We start from the raw sequence: 15813 nt of genomic DNA on the forward strand, positions 1-15813 counted from the left end.
CTCTAATTCATTCTTCATCTAAAGCAAAATAGGTTGATAAGTTTGAATAAAGCAATACAAAAATGAGCATCTTACAAAAGGAAAATAAATGCATGTTATTGGGGAAAAGAAGAAATATGCCAGTAAGACAGAAGCAAAGAGAATTACACAATGAACAAAAATATGCGTGCCTCTATGGTCTTGTATAGTTTCATCCCTAAAGTCTTCAGAGCTTGTTGATCAAACAGCTTGTGAGGTAGGTGTCTCATATGTGAAGCAGACCTACTATGGGGACAGAGAGAAAGCTTAAAAAAAATAAGAATAGATAACAAACAACCCCCGTGTTTATTACACAGACCAGGAACCTGGCCAAATAAACATGTTGTCTTTTTGAACTATGATCATGTCCCGACTGTCTTCACTGATTTCAGTTACACGGTGGCATTCTCACTTTCAACTGAAGTAGAAACAGCAGACTATTTCTACTGGAAACTCACCAGAATCTTTGATTAGAAAACTGGTAACCTGCGCAATTCAAGTTCTAATAAAGCCGTTTGTCTTCAGAGGGCCCACTAAGAAAATAAAAGGGGGGTTAAAATTTAATAGTAAATTGTAGATTATTGATCATACACATTTGTACATATAACATGCTATTAACAACAAAGGCAGATGTGGTTCCACATGGAACCTTACTCTGAGTATACAAGGCAGCACATGTTGGGGGTGAGCTGTGAACTCTATTTCACGGTGGCAGTTCAGCAAACACAGGAATTTGATGAAAATAAGATTAGTGTAATATACTTTGGACATTCACTCTTGAGGAAATTGATGACACATTATTCTCATCTTCTGTGTATGAGACAGGCATTGTTCCTCTTCTGAGCCAACTGGAGGCAGTGATTACCTGAACATGGGTGGCAGCTGGGTCCTCGGTCATCACCTTGCCAGGCAGAAGAGGGTATAACTGTTATTTACCATGCAGGCAGAAGTAATCAGAGAAAACAGGAAGGCTTCTGTCATGAAACAGGAAAATTCTCAAGCTTGCAGAAGGGAGAAGACACTAATTTTGGTATAAAAAATAAAATCAGTGTCTTTAAAAAAGTATAGAAGGTGGAGACATGGAAGTGCTGTGCTAACCCTGCCTACCAGCTTTCATGCTATGCTGCCCCCAAGGTTTCATCTCTCTAGCTGCTACGGGAGTACCTGAGGCAATCAGACTCGGAGAAAGCTGTGCTTTTTACCTTTCCATTCTGGCCTCAAAAACTCAGCGAGCTGGTCTCAGAGCTGCTACCCCCTACAATAGCTGGTCTGGGCTACTCCGTTCCCAAAACTCTGATACAACTCATTTCTCACACGAGGTATCTTAAGCAAATACCACATACAGATGCAGCGTATGTTCAGTCTCAAAAGAGAAAATGTCCACCACTTTCTATAACTGCTCAGATTCTACAGAACTATCCAACAATGGATTCAACAAAAGATTCAAAAATCAAGTCAGGAAATCTTGTCAAATTCAGCAGTTTACCGATTCTGTTTATTGCATAACCACACTGATGGTAACACAATTCTGTTCCTCTTACTATTAATAGTACCGCAAAAGTACCATCAGAACGTGGAAACAACCACTCCTTACTATTACGGCAGTCTGAGAAGAAAGTTAAAAACCGTCATCTCATTTTTTCCCCTGAAATGCTCTGGAACCTGAAGATATGGAAAAGAATGCTGGCTCAGTCCCAAGTCAAGCCATGACATAAGGGTATACATTCCTTCCCTTTTCAATCACACTGGAAAAAGTGTGGCTGTGTTTATTTAGAAAACAAAAAATGCTGCAGCTGATCATATGGGTTGCAGGGAAGCTATGAAAACCATATGCTATTTATGTCTCCTCAAATTAATCTGCAAAAGTCTAAGTCAGTTATTGCTTTATTTTATTATGGAAATGACTCTTCTATAAAGTCAAGAGTATGTCACCCCTTTAGGAAAAAGGACAATACATATTCATAAAAATATTTATTTTATAACATCTAAATGACATAAAGCAGAGCTATAGCAACATGAATAAGTATTTGAATGTGACTTCAGAAAAAAAGATCTGGAGAGAAAAATAGCAGTATTAAAAATTATTCAGAAACACATGCAATTTCTGTAAATTCTTTATTGTATGGATTAAGAAAAAAGTATTCCCTTTTCTACACCAACTCTCAGGATCAAAAGAATGACAGGGAGTGCCTCACATACAGTTCAGTTGTGATGTCAGAAATAACAGTTCAATTTCCAAGTTCGCTTTACAAAACAGGAGACTGTATTTTAGAAAACAACTCATGGAAAGTTGCCATTACAAGGGAAGTTATCTTCAGCTTACTTTCCATCTTTGATGTACTTAATTACTCCAAATTTGCAGTGCAGCTTAAATCAACACACTCTCACCTGGACATTATCCACTTTGTATCTTCTACTTCCTTTCTAAGATTTTTAATGCTCTTGCAATAAATCACAAACATGATGAACTGGCTGCAGTATGTACATACTACGGACTCTTGGTTTTTCATTTCTCATCTCAAACACGTCAGTAAAAATATGGTAAAGCAAAGGCAGCAATGAACAATCGTGTTTGTCAGGGACCCGTCACATCTCAGAGGCTCCACAGCATGGCAACAGCCTTGCAGATACCGACGTCGTTATAGTTAAAGTAGCAGAGGCCAGCGAAGGTCACGGCTGACAGAATGTACAGACCTGTATTGGCCACTTTAATGGGTGTCTCTCCATGGACGTAGTCAGTTATAACCTGTCCAAGCCCCCTAAAGAATGAGAGCAACAAGCTGAAATCAGGAAAGAGCATGCCCCACGAAAATCCACCCGGTTTATGCAAGCGTTCTACTGTGGCTGCGCTGCTAAAATGGCTCAAACCTGTCAGGTCTTCCACCACCTATCATCAACCACTATTACCAAAGGTCTAGCTCCCACTCAAAAAGCAGATGCATGTAGTGAAAATATATAAAAACATTTCACATGTTCTGTTAAAATACAGATATACTGGCTCGGAGTTTACTTAACAATACTGAGGAAAGAAGGTGCTGGGCACAGCTCTTCCAAACAATAGGTATCTGCCTCCAGCTAACCTGATTTTGAAGGACTGAACAAAACAGACCAAAGGAAATGCATTTCTTGCCCAAACTCTGTGACTAACCCTTGTCACAAATGCACAAAAGACGCAAGGATGTGTATTGAGATTAGAAAATAGAGATTAGCATACTCTGTTTTTTTTTCCTACATCTGTCAGACTTTACTTGAACTCTGTAGTCCAGATTTAAACCATTCAGCAACAGGAAGACAGAGGACTCTTATCACCCTGCTGCGGTAGTTCTCTTCCCAGAAGCAGTTGTATTTACTTTCTGTGATGACAGATGGCAACTTGGTGAAAAAGAGAAGCACACTTAATGCAACAATCTTCTTCCTAGAATTTTGCCTTGGTCTAATGTGAAGAAGCTGAAGGACCTGTCTCCCACAAGTTAAGCCACGCTGGTGGCCTGGCAAGTTTCAAAGTCCTGCAGCAGATTCTACCCCAAGAGAACAGAGCTCAGCTTCACTCAGATGGGACTCTGATACCGTCATGATGTCGAATGTGAGAAAAGGGGTGCAAAGAAGCCCTAGATACACGGAAGAGGAGCAGAAAGCAGAAGCTATCTGAAAGGCAACTAATTCTTGAATTATCACTGAATGGTGGAGTAAGGTCAGAAGTGCAAGCACCTGCACCATGGACTGCTCTAAGAACAGACAAGGCATACCCAGCATGGGATTCACAGGCTGTCCTTCAGCTGGAGCGGTGATAAAGGACCTTCAATAGATCTTCACTTTGCATAGCAAAATAAACTTGAGTCATGCTAAGAATTCTCAGGAAAATAACTGTGTGACTTGACCACAAACTAATTAAACCACACAAAGCCCTCAAGAGAAAAGACAAGTGGCCCTGAGAACAAGGAAGGGAATTACTGGGAAGCAGCTGGCCTGTGGTAGACACACGGCCTAGTTCAAAACAGAGCAGCTTCACTGGGCAGAGAAATATTTATCACACGCCAGTGAAAACAGTACAAGATGGCCCCAGGTGTCTTGACAAAGTGTAATGATATTTTAGAACAAGATTTCTGATAGAAAAACAGCAGAAGGTGAAAGAAATCCCCTCAAAAATATATGAAAAACTCCTCTGTAGTTTCTGATCAGCTATTAGAGGATTTATCTGATCTGTCAGGCAATCAACTAAACTTTTAAGGCAAGCAAATCATTTTTTTTCTTTAAAAGATATTCTAGCATTGAACACATATGAAAGCACTAGAGAACTTCTCTGTGTAGGATTTAGATTTTTGCGTCCACACTTTGCAAAAATAAGAGTTTAGTACTGGAACAACTTCCCAACTTAAAAAGGGAACAACACAAGCAAGATGTGGGGGAGGGATTCTCTCTGCTGAAAGCTACTGCAGAGCTACACAAAAGCAGCAAGATATTTTTCTCACAGGGGAATCCCCATGCCGCTTACAAATGATTCCCAGTACGAAAAATCCTGACGCTGGATAAGAGACACTCACTGATGAATCAAAGCTGTGTGCATCAACACTAAGCGTCACTCCAGGAACTCATTTCGACACATCGGCCTGCAACAGCCTGTCCCACTGCCTGGAACTTGGCCACATGTTCACATTCAGCGCGGCACTGAAATGCACGAGCCCAGCAAGCAGAGAAGTGCTCCAAAGCAGGCAGGATTTGCTTTACCTGTTTTATATTTGAAAGAGCTCCGTCAACCAAGTTCAAGGACAGCCACGTTTCTGATGAATTCTGTGCTAGATTGGAGAGCTTTGGGAAGAAGCTGCCAGAAAGTGCAAGAATCCCTGCTGCGACTTCCTAAGGGCAAAACTGAGATTTAAGAAACCTGCCACCTCTAAGTCCATTGAAGTTGCCTTACCCCTGCCACAAGGAACTGCAGAGCAGTGTCACCTCAAGAATGTAACTGCTGCCAGTTGGGCCAACCGCGCAGCTGAATCCATTCCTAGACTTGTAAGGGACAGAAGGCCAGGCCAGCCTACTCACATGAAAGAGCAAAGCAGAACTGCACTTCAGAATGTAAGCGAGCATCTGGTCTGCAAGAATCAAGAAAATAATGACTAAGGTCTCAGCTTCTTCACTGCAGTGCTCGTTACGAACTCTTCATTAGGCAGAATCTCATCACCGTTAAGATGGACAAAGCAGCCCACGGCACAGAACCTTAGAAGAAGAAGTTGTTTTATGTAGATCTGCTCTGTTCCTGTTCCCTCTGTTCATAAAACATCAGTTCTTCTACAAGACAAAACCATCCAAGATTCTACACAGCCAGTACCAAGGCAGTTCTCCAAGGCAGGACTTTGGGGTTCGTATTGTGCAGGAGAACACCAGAGAATGTTGAGTTTACAGACTGCTTAGTAGCAATGTGTGTCCTGCCTTCTGACGTACAGAACATTGTGACAGAGAAAGACCAAGGTACAACGAGACTTGTTAAAGATCATGACAGTCACCAGAACTCGGAGAGCTTGCTGGCACCCCTTTCCAGGTGCTCTATACTCCTCAGGAAAGAAGTCTGTGGACTTACTGCCATGTGTTGCCTTAAGACCTCAGGTTCGGAGCCGTCCTGACCATCAGAGCTCACTGACAATTTTGAGGAACCTACTGAGCTTACCAGTGGCCGTGGAGAGTGAGGGCTGCAGCCAGTGAATAGTCCACGGCCGGTCCAGGGCAGAGGTAGGCTGCGGGGAGGAGGCCCAGCAAGAGGACACTGACAGCTCGCTCGCCTGTCCAGTGCAAGGACGCAGCCTTGGAGCCGCCTGCAAGGAGAAGGACTGTGAGTGCAACATTCCTGCTCAGAGTGCTGCAGCCTCACACACGCCTCCTCCCATCGATGCCACCCAAGGACCTGTTTTTTCCAACCAGACTACTACGCTTCCGTCTGAGCAAGACGTCTCTGAATTACTGGAAGAGAAAACATATCTATTTTACAGTGCCTAGAAGGTTTATTTTAAATACTCCTCTTTGCTGCCACTGAGGAAGAGCAGTGTCTTTAAACTGAAAGGAGCAGAAGCTCAACGGGTGAGGTCAAAACAAACACAGGTCCTCACGACCCGAGTCACAGAGTAAAATTCTGAGATTATCACAGTGGTGTGTGACCCAGAAGCAGCCTGGAGGCCAAAGGGCTTCAGTCCTCCACTGATGCTCAGCTGGGTACAATGCAGACTGTGTAACAGGTGACTCTAGGCACGGATGCGCTGGGTAGGAAGCCCTGTGACTAACTCTTGCTTTCTAGAAGCGTGCAGATACTGTTAAGGAGGGGGAAAAAATCAGTTCTGGAGGAAGCCAAAACTCTAATTTCATAAGCGATACCCTGAACCAGAATGATCAGCACCAGCCCAAGCAAAAAAACATCCGGAATTGACTGCGTGTAATTACCTTCAGAAATCAATACCCTCAGGGTGCTTGCCTCACACATGCATATTCAAAACAGAAGCCAAATGTTTTTGCTCCTTCTTGCAAATAAAAACGAACTGGACAGCAAAGTGACAGGATAAAGAAAGGAAAGAACCTGCAGTAAAACACGGGAGGGATCTGGGGTGTGGACGAATAAACCGCCCTAGGGAACCCCATGGCCAAGGACGCTCCGCAGCAGGCGCACGAAGCGTGTTTAGTCTGAAAGCCTGAGCGAGAAGGAAGGAAGCCGTCTAGCCGTGGTTAAGGCACTGCTTTCCCCAACGTTTCTCCACCCTTCGCACTCCCAAGTCGCGCTGTAACGGCAGCACGGCAGCCTCGGCCTCGCCGCGCTTCTCAGCGCCGTGCCGCGGGCGGAGCGGGGCAGCCTCGGCGGGGCCACGCGGAAACACTCCCCCTGCCTCCCGCTGCCGGCCTTAAATCTTCCACCCTTGCTATCCACCGCTAGGTAACCGTGCCGGGGGCGTCAAGAAGCGTTCAGCACGGTAACACCCGCTTTAAGACCTCAGGGAGCGGCTTTGCCGCTCCGCCACCGCCCGCAGCGCCCCGCGGCCGCTCTGTCGGGCAGCAGCAGGGGGCTGGGAGCGGGGCACCCCCGGGCGGACACACGGACGGACACACGGACGGACACACGGACACCACCGCGCCGGGACGTACCGTGCCCCTGCTGGCCGTGGCTCCCCCGGGCCGGAGCGGCGGCTGAGGCGAGGGCCGGCAGCACCCCCGGGCGGCGGAGGAGGAGGCTCCTGGCGAGGAGAGCTGCGGAGAGACGGGGGGGGTATGTGTGGGGGGCGGGCGGCGGTCAGGGCCGGGACAGGCCGGGGACAAGGGGACAAGGGGACAAGGACAGGGCCGTGCCGTGCCACTCACCCGCCCGGGCTCCGCGGGACCCCCCCAGCCCAGCCCTCAGCAGCGCCGCCGCCGCCATCTTCCCTCTCGCAGCCCAAGGACACCGGAACGGGAAGGAGCGGAAGGGGAGCGGCCCCCGCTGTTCCGCCGCCGCCCTCCGCGGCCTCCCTCAGCGGCGGTGCGGAGCTCCCCGGGGCCCGGCCCCGCTCGGCGGGGGCTCGGCGGGCACCCGCACGGCTCTGGGCTCGTGTGGTGCCGTGCCCGGCCCAGCCTCTGCCCCTCCGGTCCCCGCGGCCCCGTCCCATCTCACCCCGAACCCCCTCCCCGTCTCCCCGGGCTCTGCCCCGTCCCCCAGCTCTCTGCCAAAGCAAGCACAAAGCCATCAGACAGCTCCGGATTTATTTATCTCGTGAGAAGAAGGCTTGGCTGCTGCACGGCACGGAGGTCCGGCCTCTGCCCTTCTCCATTAAGACATCAGGCAGGCTGGAGAGCACACGACGCCCGCCGAGGGCTCTCTGCTGGCACAAAGGGGTGCAGCAGCCCTCTGGAGAGGAGGAAGGCAAGGCAATCTCCAGCCTGTGCCAGGGTGTGGAGAGACGTCTAAATCAAGCAACCGCACGGGTGTCTTGCACTGCACCTCCTGCTGGAACGGGAGCATTCCCTCATGCTCCCGTCCGCGTCCAGCTGAGCCTGTGCGTGGTGCCACACAGGTCTGCTGCTGTTGGAGGGGGAAAGACACAGTTACCAGAGGGTAAATCCAGTGACACTTCCTTTGTTAGCAGCTCAGCTGATGGACTTCCTGTCTCTCCCATCTCTTATTGCAAGTTTTGGTCATTAATCGGGTAACCCAAAAAACCCAAACTGTTAAAACTTAAATAAAACAAATAAAAATGGTGCAAACGTGCCTGCTTCACTCCGCAGACAGCCTGTCACGTTTCTGTGCATCAAAGATCAACCTGGTCACATAAAGCAAATCTGAAGCTGGCAGGACGAGCCAACCTGTGAGGCAGGGAACTGCTCCCCCGCCTTCCTGAGTCAAGGAAAAGCAAGGGGGCAGCTCCTGCTGGCTGCCAAGGCTCAGTTCCCCCCCTGCGGTCTGGGAGGAAGGATAAACCACAGTGCTGAAAAATGCTGAAAGATGGGGCAGTGCTGAAAGAAAAATACCTGCCTCTGTCCTCTACCGTATTGCCTGAGCCGCAGCCTGGACTCAGCAATTCCTCGTCAGTCCTCGTCTGAGCTATCCTCAGATTTATCATCTGCAGCCACCTTCCAGTTCTTCCTCTTGCTCCTCTTCTCCGGTACTTCAGCGTGCCTCTCCGACACAGAATTGTGACGTTTCTTTCTCTTTCTGGGGGGGCGTTTCTCTTTTTTCTCCTCAGATTCACTGTCCTCAGAGCTGCTGGTGGTTGAGCTACTTGCATGGGAAAAGTCACTTTCCTGCCCAGAAGACGAGGTAGGTTCCCTGGCAGGCACTTTCCTGGTCTTTTTCTTGCGCTTGTGTTTCCCCTTGCGAGTGCCTGAAGTCTCCTCTTCGGAGCATTCGCTCTCCCGGGAAGAATCTGACGTCGTTCTCCCCTGCTCCTTTTTCTTTTTCTTTCGCTTCTTGTGCGAATGCTTTTTTTGCTTCTTCCTGTGCGATTTCTTTGTTTTTTTCCGTTTGTGCGACCCGTGGGTTGTTTGCTTTCTCAAATGAGATTTCTTCTTCCCATTGACAGCGTTTTGTTCATCTCCTTCTTGCTGGTCACTGCAAGAACAAAGGATCATCAGAAGAAACCAGGCAGGCAGGCACACAGCAGTTGAGCCTTTTCTATCTCAAAGTTGTTAGCAAGTCCATTGACTCAATTGATCAGTGCAGGGGAGTGGATGTTGTGGCTGCATTTTTGTTTCAAATGCTTGTTAACAGTTTGGTCCACACCTTACTAATACCCCTGATCAAGGTATTTGAGGCAGAACCACTGACAACATGTACTGAAAGCCACCAACTGATGAGAAAATAATTTCTAGCAGGTTATTTCAAACCTGTAAGCCTGACAAATTTTGTACTCGATGACTGCTAGGTGTAGCTTAACATAATTAATTCTAAGATCTTATTTTACAGCTAAGTCTCCGCTTTCCAGGGGTCTGGGAGGGTTGATACTCTCCAAATAAGGGCTAACACAGAAAACACAGATCCACTACAATGCAGTGGGGAATCCGGATCTGACAGTGTGTCTACTGACCTGATTTGGATTCAGCTTACTTCTCTGTTTCCCTGTTGGCTCAGGCAGACCCTCCACAATTCACAACATTTCAGCAACTCAAGCTCAAGCTGAATTACTACAAGAGACACAATTCTCCCTTAAGACTCAGACAGGGGGAAACCACATTAATGGACTAATTTTTTTCAGTGGTTATCTGTAACTAAACAGTGTTGCTTTGCCATTAAAGGTAGATCTACAATCAAAACTTTTAATAATTCAGTTTGTAAAATTCCCTGAATACCCTGACAGACCTGAGATACATTTCTGAATCTATTTGCCTTACCTGTCTGTATCAAATTCTTCAGGGTATAGCTCTTTATAGCCACTGTGACCCCATCTGTAAGAAGCAGAAAAAAGTATTAGAAGCAGAGAAGTGTTCAAGAGGAAAAAAGGCTCTGAAAAGACAGAGCCGCAGAATGAGCACAAGTTTAGACACAAGAAAGAAAGGACATCGGAACCTTCCCAACAAGGAAAGAAGGAAGGAAAAACAACTGATTTGGTTAGTACTATTTACAGACACTTGATGTTTTCAGGCTCTTTCCTACTTCTAATAATATAAGTTCCATTTCTTGAAAAGAACTCTGAGGAGCACTGTGTTGCACTTCTTTAGACTTTTTTCAGTTCCTTGGGCAAAGAAATAAATACCAAGCTTAGGTGGTAAACTTAGGGCTTAGCTTTTGCGGCTTATTGTGACTTAGGAACTCTGTAGACAAATTCAAATCAGATACTCTGTGACAGTGCAAAAGTTTGTGCATCTTATTCTCAAAACGAGATCAAACGCTATTTTATAGGAGTACATATCGACAAGAGTAACACGCTAATATTTCAGTACAGGACTCCAGAAAGGTGCTCCAATTACAGTTACAATCAGAGAACATTTAAAACACTCCACAGACCTGTCTGGCATGTTGGCTTCACATTCATAGAGCTTTTTATTCCAGGACCGTGCTCTAAGAAAATCATCTTCGACTGGGTCAAGAAATTGTGAGTTCTTTGTTTTCCAGTCGGCCCTGTGGCCTTCGTCATCGAAGCCGTCACTGCGCATCCGACTGCTGCAGAAAGAGAACAGTTGTCCTTCAGCTGTCAGTTCTGATGGAGAAACTTTCTGAGCAAGGGGTTAGTCCAGCGAGGGGAGCAAAAATCCAGCAAGTCTTGAGTGTCCATCTATGCAAGAAGACCAACTATCATTTTAACAGACAGTCACCATTAAGAGCTCTCACAAAACCAGTTCAATAGCTAACGCTGGTTTTCACACTTACTACTGCCTACAGTGCACGGCAAAATTCTCAGCAGACACGCTAAATTAGAGGAAGGGGTTACCTTGCCTACCATGAAAAATGCAGTTCTCCTCCTTCAGAATACTCTGCAAGAGCAGACTAGCAACATGCAGTGAGACGTAGCTGCTAGTAGAAGTTGGCAAATGAGGAACTCGGGAAGCAGAACTGACTTAACTAGAACTACAGTTTGATCAGGTACCAGTACTAAAACTGCAAATCCACCAACAAGCACCAACAGCTCTGAGCGATCTCACGTGTTGGCGGCTCGTTCGGTCCCACACTTCCTGAGCAAAGCAGCACCTGTGCACTTGGCACGAGTCTGAAAGGTGTTCTCCCCTGAGATACCAAAACCACTTCCTGCAGCATTTACATTTCTGACATATCGTCCCCGTAGTTAAAAAAAGAAAAGGAGAAAAAAAAAATCTCCACTTGCAAACCCCACCAAACCCGCTTGTTTTCGCATAACTTGTGAGATCCTCAGGTGGGCCAGAACAGTTTGAAAGATACCGCTTAAGAGGTGGTCAATACTAGTGTTGTACCAGTGCAGGACCCCCATCCGACAACAATTTTGGTTACTGATAACTTGAAGGCCAATATGTTTAGACTTCCCTCGCACCCTTCTGACCTACGACTTCAGCACTTCTTATTCCAGCTCCTTCAGAGAGCCCGGCCTACTTACTGTTGTATTTTGAAGACTATACGTCTAGATGGAAAGATAAAAAGTCAGATTTAAGTGCAGGTCTGACTTCTTTCCAGGGACTCTGTGACCTATGTGGTATTCCTACATTATTAGGGGATGGCCAGCACAAAATGCTCTTACAGCATTATAATGCAAAAGGGTTCAGTGACTGTGCCAAGGCAGTTTTCCTCCACACAAGTGGCACCCACCTGGAGGTGTCCGACAGCATCCTGCTTTGCCTCCTCCAGTACGTCTCTTCTGTCTGCTTCTCCCACTCCCTGATTTTCCACATTTCTGTCTCTTCCTGGATCTGAAAGTCATAAAAAAGAAGGCAGCGTAGTGCCGGGGCACGGTTACCAACACAGGGCGCGTTACCCCAGTCCCCAGCTCAGAGGGGGAGCAAACCCCTCCATTAACACGTGAAATTAACGCCTCGCCAGGGCCGGCAGGAACTCAAGTCGCGGTTTGCTGAGGACCACCGAGCTCCTACACCCCGCTGTACACGATACCAGCGACCGAAACTTCTTCGAGGCAACCCAAAGCACACGCAGAGCGCGATAAGAAACCAACCCGGCTGTTTTAGAGCCTCGCTGCTCACAAAAACCCGGCGGCGCCTTCCCCCCCCCCCCCCCCCTCCATGTCCCCCGGTAACTCCGGCGGCGGCCCGGCGGGGCTCGGGGCCGGGCCCTACCTTGTTGTGCGCTCCCGTGTGCCGCATGAGGTTCCGCAGCAGCACCTTCCCCACCGGCACCCGGGCCATCCTCCGGCCCCCTCCGGCCCCGGCCGGGCCCCGGCCTCCGGACGCGGCCGGGCCGAGCGCCTCCCCCGGGCGGCGGCGGCGGCGGCGGCGGAACGGGGCCGGGCCCTGTCGCTACGGCAACGGGGCCCTGCCGGAGGAAATGGCGGAGGGCGAGCCCCCGGCCTGCCTGAGCCTCCTACGGAGCCTGTGCGGAGCCCCGGCGGAGCCCCGGTTCTGCCTGAGGGCTCAGCCCCGCGGGGCCGCCCCGCTCTTCGTCAACGTGTGCGGCTGCGGCGCGGTGCCGGCCCCCGGAGGCCCCGGGGCGCCCGTGCCCGTGAGGGCCGGGCCGCTGGAAAGGCCGGCCGGAGACGGGGGTGCGGGAATAAATCGGGGGCTGAGGGAGCTGGGGGGCGGCATCGGGGGGAGAAGGCTGAGGGGAGACCCCGCTGCGGCCTTAAAAGGGGGTTATAAAAGGATGGAGGACTCTGCTCAGTCAGATAACGACAGGATGAAGGGGAACGGTCTTAATCTAAAAAAGGGGAGATTTAGACTAGATATAAGGAGGAAATTCTTCACTCAGAATGTGGTGACACTGGAACAGGCTGCCAAGAAGCTGTGGATGCCCCATCTGGGATTTAGTCTGGAGAAGAGGAGGCTCAGGGGAGGCCTTAGTGCTCTCTGCAGCTACCTGAAAAGAAGGTGTGGGGAGCTGGGGGTCGGCCTCTTCTCACAGGTAACTGGTGATAGGATTACAGGGAATGGCCTCAAGCTGTGCCAGGGGAGGTTTAGGTTGGGATTTAGGAGACATTTCTTCTCAGGAAGAGCAGTCAGGCGTTGAGATGGGTTGCTCAGGGAGGTGGTGGAGTCCCCGTCCCTGGGGGTGTCTGAGGAAAGGTTGGACGTGATGCTTGGGGACATGGCTTAGTGGGTGACATTGGTGGTAGGGGGGATGGTTGGACCAGATGATCTTAGAGGTCTCTTCCAACCTTAATCATTCTATGATCCCTGGAGATGTTCAAGGCTAGGTTGGATGAGGCCCTGAGCAACCTGCTCTAGTGGATGGTGTCCCTGCCTATGGCAGGGGCTTGGAACTGGCTGATCTTTGAGGTCCCTTCCAACCCGACCCATCCTATGATTCCCTCTGCCCAGGCACTCCGAGGGATTCACAACTGGCACCCATCTAAATCCCGCAGGGTGTTTATGCACCAGGTGGCTCCCCAGCCACATATGGTCACGGTGAGGTGTGCCACATTCCCGCTTCCAGAGCGCGAACACACTGCTGGAAAGGTGAATTCCATCAGTGCCCGGCAGCCACACATTCAGTTTCTTTGCTTCTAAACTGATTATAAAAAAATCTGAAAGCTCAGTCCTGGCCAACCAGGACATAATACCGAAGCACTAATTCTGATGCAGCTTATTTTTTTTAGATCTTTACAGCATTATAGATATTGCATATAACCCAGATGTTCTTCGGAGGGGAGAAGAAAACCCAGAAAAAATGAAACATTTGATCCATATGACCCTTAAATTCGTTGAGGAACGATGCGATGTTATTCTTTCACCTTCGTACACTGTTGAACCATTCAAGCTGAAAGGCAGCCTGGAAAGGATGCAGCAACGTCTGCAAGGATGGCAGATGCCAATGCCCTGTCTCAATCAGAACACAAAGGGTATGTAGGCAGCTGCTGTCAGTTTTCTTTGAAGGCCTATCAGACTCCCCCAGCCCCAATTCTTGCCTTAAGCACAAACCAAGCACTTCTCTAAAAGTTCAGAGTAAGGCAGTAGTATTCATACCAGACAACAGTTGAGCCCTGCTGGCCTGTCTGCATTCATCTCCGGTGTTGTTTCTACTTTCCTTTATTTTACAGTTAAAAAAACTATTGACACTGCTACAGCAAATTCCCTTTTTTTCTATAACCACTAGATGGGGAAGCTGTGATAGGGGCTGATCCTGTGATGTACCAAGTTTCTTTTGCTCTGACATGAGTAGAAGAGGTTGCTGCTGTTACCAGTGCTCTGAAAACAGCAACATTTAACAGCTTGGCAGTAAAAACAAATCACGAGGGAAGGAGCAACTGCAAATAGGAGTCTTCAGCTGACAAAATTGCTAATTACAAAGCTAAAACTTTAGTGATAAGTTTGTCAAGTGGTGTAACAGTTCTTAGTAACTGACTGTTATGTGAAAAACTTTCTTTTCTTGAAAGAACTGACACTTGATCAGCTGCTACACAGAATAGAAGCTAAGGACCACAGCAATGCTCCTATCCTGCTGAAAAAAGGAAGTGTTACACAGTCTAAAGTGCCTCTGATAGAGGAAATTAGCAGTACAGAAGTGCCGGAGGAGCTGAGCACCCCTGTCTATGAAATGAGCACTGTGAAGGATGCAAACAAGAAGCCATTACAAATTGAACTGAAAGTTGAATTGCCTAAAGTGAGCTCTGTTTCGGAGTGTGATCTGAGAATTTCAAAGGTAAGGCAACGGAAAGAATAACCTTGTTTTCTGTCTGGTATCAAATTCCTAGAAATACTTGCTGCTAATTCATTGTCAAATAACCAATCACGTATTTTAATATTGTTTTAGGATGACATAATCATCGATGTCCCTGAAAAATACAAATTACAACTAGATCTGCCAGAATTGGTGGATGAGGAAACAGCTACAGCAACATTTAACAAAGAAAAAGGGGTATTGTTCATCACAGTGTCAGTTGCAAAGCCTGCGTGTTAAAGAATTCTACATTCTGTCCAGTTCCTGTTCACAGATGACAGAACTAAACAAAAGCCCAGAACGAGAACCCTGACTTGCAGCTGGTGATGAGTTAATTGACTTAATCTTCAAAGGTGAATACCTCAAAATGCCTTTAGAAAGTACATGTAGAAAAGGAAGGCAGGAGGAAAATTAGCACCACCAAACTTAGGAAAACATAGAGACTAAATACTCAAGGAATACTTGAATATATTAACAGCTGTACTAATGAACCATAAATGCATACGAGCCTTACTGTATCATTAATTTTGCCTTAAGATACATGGCAGTAGCAGTTGCATTGTTTTTCTGTGTTTTTGTTGTTAAATAAATTATTTTGCTTACTGGATTTATGTGGTTAAAGCAGCTCTTGCAAGCATTTTATGCTGGAGTGACTAGCAGAGGTGTGTCATACGCAGTTGTACCAGTTGCCCTGCATGCTGTTCCTGTTTTCTTTAGGACAATCCCTGCTGAACTTAACCGGAATAGGCTTTGTAGTCTTTTCAATCAAATACAAGCTAAAATATTATCATTGCGTGAGCTGAGCTGGCTTGGGAAGGCTGTAAGCAGTGTTGGAAGTCACTATCAGCACTCCAAGCAAGCACCCTGGATAGGATCTTTGAGACTGCAAGGCTGTTCCCCGTCATTCAGGGAGTGTAACCATAAGGTGAACTGTCTAGTGTTCTTCACACAGGAAGAAATCAGCACCTTCTTTAGCCAGAACCTTAGGTACCGGTGAACACTGAGCAAGAAAGCTAGGAATATTCCAAGTTTGCTGTGTTATCTTGGAATCCTTGTGATCA

At 47.6% G+C, this 15813-nt stretch overlaps 3 protein-coding genes across 5 annotated transcripts; 1 reads left to right on the plus strand and 2 right to left on the minus strand.

Annotated features, from left to right (window-relative positions):
* Window positions 1–2116: 2116 nt before the first annotated feature.
* Window positions 2117–7504, minus strand: SDHD (succinate dehydrogenase complex subunit D). Its single transcript, XM_048063325.2, has 4 exons — window positions 7351–7504; window positions 7138–7239; window positions 5681–5825; window positions 2117–2777 (listed from the first exon to the last, which is right to left on the minus strand). The coding sequence occupies exons 1-4, from the start codon at window positions 7406–7408 to the stop codon at window positions 2612–2614; spliced, it is 471 nt and encodes a 156-aa protein (XP_047919282.1). The 5' UTR covers window positions 7409–7504; the 3' UTR covers window positions 2117–2611.
* Window positions 7505–7711: 207 nt separating this feature from the next.
* Window positions 7712–12350, minus strand: NKAPD1 (NKAP domain containing 1). 3 transcript variants are annotated; one of them, XR_007163160.2, is made up of 6 exons: window positions 12217–12350; window positions 11735–11835; window positions 10466–10621; window positions 9853–9906; window positions 8498–9073; window positions 7712–8047 (listed from the first exon to the last, which is right to left on the minus strand). XR_007163160.2 is itself a non-coding variant. In XM_048063320.2 (5 exons), exons 1-5 carry the CDS (start codon window positions 12283–12285, stop codon window positions 8551–8553), a joined length of 903 nt encoding a protein of 300 aa, XP_047919277.1. In that variant the 5' UTR covers window positions 12286–12350; the 3' UTR covers window positions 8221–8550. The 3 variants fall into 3 exon arrangements, 2 of the variants coding, with proteins under 2 accessions (XP_047919277.1, XP_047919278.1); XM_048063320.2 differs by lacking the exon at window positions 7712–8047 and having other exon boundaries at window positions 8221–9073; XM_048063321.2 differs by lacking the exons at window positions 7712–8047; window positions 12217–12350 and having other exon boundaries at window positions 8221–9073; window positions 10466–10733.
* On the plus strand, window positions 12217–15359 carry PIH1D2 (PIH1 domain containing 2). Its single transcript, XM_048063319.2, has 4 exons — window positions 12217–12638; window positions 13692–13934; window positions 14469–14734; window positions 14846–15359. Exons 1-4 carry the CDS (start codon window positions 12242–12244, stop codon window positions 14990–14992), a joined length of 1053 nt encoding a protein of 350 aa, XP_047919276.2. The 5' UTR covers window positions 12217–12241; the 3' UTR covers window positions 14993–15359.
* The last annotated feature ends 454 nt before the right edge of the window (window positions 15360–15813 follow it).

This window comes from Anser cygnoides, chromosome 21 (genome assembly GCF_040182565.1).
Source record: "Anser cygnoides isolate HZ-2024a breed goose chromosome 21, Taihu_goose_T2T_genome, whole genome shotgun sequence".
NCBI lineage: Eukaryota > Metazoa > Chordata > Aves > Anseriformes > Anatidae > Anser > Anser cygnoides.